This window comes from Prorops nasuta, unplaced genomic scaffold (assembly GCF_024137725.1).
Source record: "Prorops nasuta isolate Cenicafe-Biocafe unplaced genomic scaffold, Cenicafe_Pnas_1.2 PNAS00074, whole genome shotgun sequence".
NCBI lineage: Eukaryota > Metazoa > Arthropoda > Insecta > Hymenoptera > Bethylidae > Prorops > Prorops nasuta.
The window spans coordinates 155,001-162,500 of record NW_027116871.1 but is presented as its reverse complement, the minus strand read 5'-3'; the positions used below and the strand labels follow the sequence as shown (position 1 = coordinate 162,500).

Sequence of the window (7,500 nt, the reverse complement as noted above, 5' to 3'; positions counted from 1 at the left end):
GGGCGCGAGCCTGCCTGGAGCCGCCGTCGGTGCAGATCTTGGTGGTAGTAGCAAATACTCCAGCGAGGCCCTGGAGGACTGACGTGGAGAAGGGTTTCGTGTGAACAGCCGTTGCACACGAGTCAGTCGATCCTAAGCCCTAGGAGAAATCCTATGTCGATGACGGTGTATCGAACGAATGTTTTCTCATTGAGAGATACACACCCGTCGGGCGAAAGGGAATCCGGTTCCTATTCCGGAACCCGGCAGCGGAACCGCATACAATTCGGGCCCTCGCAAGAGGTGTTCGTCGGGGTAACCCAAAATGACCTGGAGACGCCGTCGGGAGATCCGGGAAGAGTTTTCTTTTCTGTATAAGCGTTCGAGTTCCCTGGAAACCTCTAGCAGGGAGATAGGGTTTGGAACGCGAAGAGCACCGCAGTTGCGGCGGTGTCCGGATCTTCCCCTCGGACCTTGAAAATCCAGGAGAGGGCCACGTGGAGGTGTCGCGCCGGTTCGTACCCATATCCGCAGCAGGTCTCCAAGGTAAAGAGCCTCTAGTCGATAGACTAATGTAGGTAAGGGAAGTCGGCAAATTGGATCCGTAACTTCGGAATAAGGATTGGCTCTGAGGAGCGGGGCGTGTCGGGCTTGGTCGGGAAGCGTGGTCAGGCTGACGTGCCGGGCCTGGGCGAGGTGAACTGCCGGAAACGGTTTGGGATCCGAGCTCGGTCCCGTGCCTTGGCCTCCCGCGAAACGTCCTTGCTGCGAGGCTTCCGTGTCAATTTACTTGCGCGGTCGTTCTCTTCGGCCGCCATTCAACGCTCAGCTCAGAACTGGCACGGACTAGGGGAATCCGACTGTCTAATTAAAACAAAGCATTGCGATGGCCCTCGCGGGTGTTGACGCAATGTGATTTCTGCCCAGTGCTCTGAATGTCAACGTGAAGAAATTCAAGCAAGCGCGGGTAAACGGCGGGAGTAACTATGACTCTCTTAAGGTGTAAGGGTCCCCTTCGCGGTAGCTCTGTTTGAATTGGTATAATGGTGGTGTTATGGTGCCGAAGTGTTTGAAAAAGTGGATCCAGAGGTGTGGTTAAGCCTCATGCACGGTTATGCGTATAAACTTATGGTTTCAAAACGTTGTTTTTGATGAAATACTGGGAAAAGTGTAAGCTAACCTCATTTGTCGGTGTGCCACGTGGCTGCAATAGCTGGAAAGAGATAGGCACTGCATGAGTTCGTGCAGAGTGGAGGAGTTATAGTTTAACGAAAGCGGAAAATCCCGGGTTTGAGTTGAAGCTAACGGGGTAGCGTAACCTTCAAGGTGCAGTGTGCAGTTAAGTAAAATAGCTGGCAGTAGAGGCAACATAACCTAGAACTTTGGGTCTAACCTGGCGGGGTTTATGGCAACTACCTTGGTGAATGGTTGGTAAGGTAGGGTTCGCTGTTTGCTGCGGAGTGCACAGGAGGCAGCTGGCGGTGAGTGTGGCGAGTACTGTGGGTCTGACACGGCTGGTAAGGCAGTATTTGGATTTGCTGCCTGGTTGTGTCCTGTGTCTAAGTGTTTCTGGACAGTGTGGATAGTCTTCGTTTCTGGTAGCTGGCACAATGAATGTGGTGCCGAAGAATGTGGGTCCGCCTGACCCCAAGGAGAGGAAAAGGGGTGAGCTGAGTCGCGAGAAAGGAAGGGTGCAGCAGGCCAGTAGTGAGAAAGAGACTAGGAAACTCACATGTGAAACTGGAGCATTGACTCCGGTAAATAGAATAGACTCGAGAACTCCCCTGAGAGGTAAAACCCTATTTGCTGAGGGCTACAAGGTAGATGCAAGCTTGTTATCAGCAGCATTTACACCCCCTGTGGACATCGAGAAGATCAAAGAATTGGAGGGCGAAATGAGAGGGGATCTATTCTTCCTGGGCACAATGGATACGTCAAGGCTCAACAAGGAACAGTCATTGGGGATCGAGAGAGCAGTCGGGAGACTGGAGAAGTCCGTAGGCTTGATAGTTTCGCACCTAACGACAATCACAAAGGAAACTGGTATAGCGAATGCGTTTGCTCGTGTGTTTAGCGAGGCCACCGAAAGGGTGGTAATGAAAGAGAGGGAGCAACACCTGCAGAGAGTGAGGAGCGCTATAAAGTCTATGGGGGATAAGATTGACAAGATCCTGGAGAAAGGACAACAGACGAAATCTGTGATGAAGGAGCAGATCCAAGAAACTGCGAAGCAAGTAGCATTGGAAGTTAAGGAGGCTAGGAAGGATGAAGAGGGAAGGCAAGCAACGCTCATGGAAGAAATGAAGAAGACTATTGAGTGTGCAAAATCTTCTATTGAAAAGACCACATATGCCGATGCAACCAGGAACAGCTGGAATAGAGTAGAGCCAAGGAAAAGGAAAATCCAGACGAGTACAGGGCAGGGCGTTGTGGTAGCTGAGACAGAGGACGTGTTTATTAAACCGGCAGAGGGGGTGCAGCAGAATCAGTTCCAGGGTCCCGACGCGGTGCTTAAGACACTGAAAGCCACAATTGACCCGGATGAATTAGACATCACGGTTATTAGAACGATTGTGAGGAAAAGTGCTGTGGTTGTAGTGGTCAAAAAAGGCGATGGGGTCAAAATAGTAGGGAATCAGGGTATTCGGCGTGTGGGGCTAGTGGCGGAAGCTAGGAGGAAGCTGCAGCCTAGAGTCTCGGTGCGTGATATCCCGATTGACATGGAAGAGGAGGAGATCCAAGAGCGAATCAGAAGGGCGATTGTTGATGAGAAGCTCAGGGGGAAGCTTAAACTAGTTAAGGTGATTAAAACTGGAAGGGGAGGTAGAATAGCGATCGTGGAAATCCCAGCTGAAGCACATGAGGAATTGACTCGGAAGGGGAGAATAAGGGTTGGCTGGACCACCTGTAGGGTTGCAACGGAGATACGAGCCAACCAGTGCTACAATTGTCAGGCATTTGGGCACCACGCTGCGAAATGCTCAGCGAGGGCGGTGTGTGGCAAGTGTTCTGGGTGCCATGAGACCAGAGGGTGCAAAGAGAGTAGCGCCTTAAAGTGCGCAAACTGTGCAAATGCTGGCAACAAGGATAGCAACCACTCGGCATTTGATACCACCAAATGCCCCATTCTTAAGACAGAGCTTGAGAGGAGTGCCCGGAATATCGAGTATTCCTGACACAGCGGAGTAGTTACATATACAGGGGTGGCTCCCTGCCGCCAAAGCGGCCGCAAAGTACACCTGCGATCACGAATTAAAACGCCAAGATCTACCGCTGGCAAACCTTATATAAAAAGACATGCCTAACCTACGGGACAATTCCTATAGGGCCAGCGGGAATGCGACCAGCGGTGCTGCTGCTGACGAAGGTGCCCTGGAAGTATATGTATGCGACATATGCCGTCGGGCGTTTGGGTCAGCGATAGGAAGAGGTCAACATATTAAAAAGGCGCATCCACAGGAGGCGAACGAAAGGATTGATGTAGAGAGAAAGAGGCCGAGGTGGACGGAGGAGGAAATTATGATTGTTGCTGAGATCGAGTGCAATCTACCGAGTCCAGTGGAGATCAACAAGGAAATAGTGAATAGACTACAGTCTGGGAGGAGTGTGGATGCCATTAAGGGGCTGAGAAAGCAAGAGAGATACAAACGAGCATTAGAAAGAGTGAAGGATCGTCTTCAAGAGAGCGCCCCCACACAAGGATTGGTAAGGTTGGATGCTAACAGCACCCTGGGCTCGAGGAGGACCCGACTATTGGAAGAGTGGGTACAGGCGCAAATTGAGGAGGGGGAAGGGGTGGATGATGTGTTGGTCCAGGCCTTCAGGAGCGCAATTGGCGGGAGGTCGCCGGATGACCTGCTGGAAGGATGGCTGAAAGAGAAGTGCTTGAAACCCCGAAGTAATGAGAGTGATACTGGAAGGAAGAAGCCCCAGGAGGAGCAGGGAGGGAACTCCAGGAAGGCTGAGAAGAGAAGGGCATACAAGAGGATCCAAACACTATGGAGGAAGAATACAAGTAAAGCCGCGCGTATTGTTCTAGATGGGGACAATAGTGCTATAGAGGGACCAAGTTTAGCAGAACAGGAACAGTTCTGGAGACCCATCATGGAAGATGGGGAAACGGAAGTCACACAGGAATGGAGGAACTTCGAGTGTGGAAAGGGGAATGAACTAATAGACCTGTACCTGCCCATTTCAGTGCGCGAGGTGGTAGAGAATAAACTGGGCAAGGGTACGGCGGCGGGCCCGGATGGCCTTACTACGGGAGAGTGGAATTGTGTGAGTGGGGTAAACAAGGCCGTATTCTTCAATATCATCCTAATTGTGGGGAGAAGTCCGGGGAACATGGTGGATTCGAGGACGGTCCTTATCCCAAAGGAGAAAGGAACCAGAGACCCAGCCTGTTTCCGTCCACTATCTATTGCTTCAGTGGCATTAAGGCACCTCCACAAAATATTGGCGGCACGGATTCTGGGGAAGAGTGTTCTGGATCCACGACAGAGGGCATTTATAGTGGCCGATGGGGTAGCAGAGAATACAGCTCTTCTGTCAGCCCTGATCATGGATGCAAGGACGAAGCGAAAGCAACTCCACCTGGGAGTATTGGATGTGAAGAAGGCATTTGACTCTGTTAAACACTCAGCAATTAGGAGAGCTATGGCGAAAAAGGGGTTACCGTGGGAATTACGGGAGTACATCTCCAAGGTCTATGAGACATCTAGGACACGGCTCGAGGTTGGGAGAGCGAAGGGACACTGGATTCACCCGAGAAAGGGAGTTAGACAGGGTGACCCCCTGTCCCCACTGCTATTCAATGCGGTAATGGATGAGGTGCTATTGCGACTGCCCAATCACATTGGCTATGAGCTTGGAAACCTAAGGATTGGGGCCTTAGTGTTTGCGGACGATCTCATACTTGTGGCGAACACGAACATAGGACTTCAAACAGCACTGGAGGAGATTAGCAAGGGGTTAAGGGAACAGGGACTGGTCCCAATGCCGAAGAAATGCAGGACGCTCTCCTTGGTACCATCGGGAAAGGAAAAGAAGGTTAAGGTGGGAGTACAGAGGCCATTCATGATAGGTGGAGAATCAATTGCACAATTGGGCGTTGGTGAAGAATGGGAATATCTTGGGATAACATACAACTCCTATGGACCAGTTCACATCAGGGTGGAGATTAAGGATCATCTTCTCAGGATCACAAAGGCACCTCTCAAGCCTCAGCAGAGGCTAATTATTCTTCGCCAGTATCTGTCGCCCAGGTGGATACACTGCTTAGTACTGGGTAAGACAACCCACGGAGAACTTCGGAGAGCGGACAAGCAAATTAGAAGAAGTGTTAGGGGGTGGATGAAACTGCCGCAGGACACGCCACAGGCGTACTTCCATACTCCTATCAAAGAGGGAGGTCTTGGAATAGTGTCACTTGAGAGCAGAATCCCCAAACTAATAATAAAGCGGCTTGAAACACTGAGCAATTCCTCCTGGGACAATGCAAGATGTCTGCGGGGAGAGCCATGGATAGAGGGTAGACGTAAGTGGTGTGCACGTTGTAGGGTGGTGGATGATGAATGGAAGGGCCGCCTTGCTGGATCGGTTGATGGGAGGGATCTGAGGGAAGCATGGAAGACTGAGGCGTCCACAAACTGGGCACAGGATACCTATATGGCGATTCCGGCGAATGAATGGATTAAGTATCATCAGGTCAGAATAAATGCGCTGCCGTCATTAGTTAGAATGAGTAGGGGGAGAAGGAGCATTCGTAACCCACAGTGTAGGGCGGGTTGCCAACTAACGGAAACCACTTACCATATTGTCCAGCAGTGTCCACGGACTCATGGGGGAAGGGTGCTTAGACATGACCATGTGGCAGAACAAGTGGCTGGTATGCTGCAGGAAAAGGGCTGGACTACGCAGAGAGAGGGTATCTTTAGGACCCACGAGGGAATAAGGAAGCCGGACATAATTGCCAAGAGAGGGAATGAATGTGTTGTTATCGACTGCCAGATTGTGTCATCAGCCCAGGAATTGAGTGTCCCACATGGGAGGAAGAGGGCATACTACCAGGAGAACGCCGAACTCCTCAATCAGGTAGCAAGGAGGCTGCAGCACATTGGAAGGGTAAAGGTGGAACCGGTGACGATTTCATGGAGGGGGATATGGGAAAGACAGTCAGAGATGTTCTTGAAGCACTGTGGGCTTCCGAAGGTTAAACTGAAGAGCTTAACTACCAGGGTACTTCTGGGCTCCTACCTTAACTTTGCCACGTTCAACAAAGCTACGTACCGCAGTCAGGGTGGAGGGGTCTGAGCAAGCTCTGTGTTCGCATGTATCATGGGAGTGATGTTGAGAACATGGCCGTATAGAACATGGCAAGGGGGAACTTCTGCCGGATACAACAGGAGCTACTCACCTCATGGACTCGCCGGTGAGCGATAGTTTGGCTCAGTGAAGGCAGCAGGTGGGAAAGAAAGGGAATGTGTAGTGATAGAGTATGTCAATCGGTCACGGGACAGAGTTAGGAACAACTGCCTTTTGGAGGGGGAAGGAGTGCGAATATGGAAAAAAGTTGTTTAGACATTATAAGAAGTAAACAACCAGGGCTACACAGTAGTATGTTTACATTGTGGAATTAGTGACAGCAGAGGACGCCAGGTAGGATACAAAGAGAAAGTCTGTTGTGAAGATTGGCAGTTAAAGTGTAACCGGCCGGAGAGTCGGGTGCGTGTGGTAATGTCCCAGAGTAGTGGACTGTGGACCTGTGTCAAGACGCTATAAGGTCTGGCGAATCCTCCTATCCCCTTGATCTGAATGGTCGAAGGAGTTAAGAAGGACAGCGAGGACACAGTGCTCTGGTGCTGGTGTTGGGTGTACGAAGAGGGTAGTTTGAGGGAACAGAATGACCTGCCTGTGGGCCTAGGGAACTGGAGGCTGAGGACAAGAGAACAAGTGGTAGACAGGAGTTGACCCATGTGGTCGAATGTCTGACAGGAGAGAAGGAATTCCTTCGAGAAGGTTGTACTGTGGAACGTGAGGATCCGGTCTTGTATAGCAGCTGAGGGGGCTACAGTGGCAAGGAGTGGATAGGTGCATTAAAAGAAGGATAGATCGTGCGGTACCCTGCAGTAAGGCACTGCGAGAGGGAACAGTTGATATAAAAATGGAGAGAATGACCCGCTCAGGGAAAAGCCGTTCGGAGGCCAAGGACCTGAGACATACAAAACAGGGCATGACCTCTGATGGCAGACCTGATTTGGTTAAGGCTGCAAGGTGGATAAATCGGGAATTCTTTGGCAATGTCGTGAAAGGTTTTACATACCGATGGGCCCATAGAATGATAAGCTGTTATGGCTTCACCCAGACCAGGAAAAGAGAGGTGGTGCTGAGCTGGTCCTTGTTGAAAGGGCTTCCGAGAGTGGCGTTTGAAGGGGTGCTTGCGCATGAAATGGTACATGTTATGATGTTCCTGGACGGGTATGATGTACTGTGGCGCAAAAACTATATGAGTCTGCAGGAAAG

The 7,500-nt window shown here is 50.9% G+C and overlaps 1 protein-coding gene across 1 annotated transcript in view; it reads right to left on the bottom strand.

The window, feature by feature from the left end:
- LOC136784817 (uncharacterized) overlaps positions 1–765 on the bottom strand; it is a gene marked incomplete at its 5' end in the record, with an annotated part of 2,285 nt that extends 1,520 nt beyond the window's left edge. Inside the window, one exon of the mRNA XM_066745734.1 lies at positions 1–765. This exon is cut by the window's left edge and continues 1,520 nt beyond it. Coding sequence (XP_066601831.1) covers positions 187–765 — 579 coding nt within the window.
- Positions 766–7,500: the final 6,735 nt, after the last annotated feature.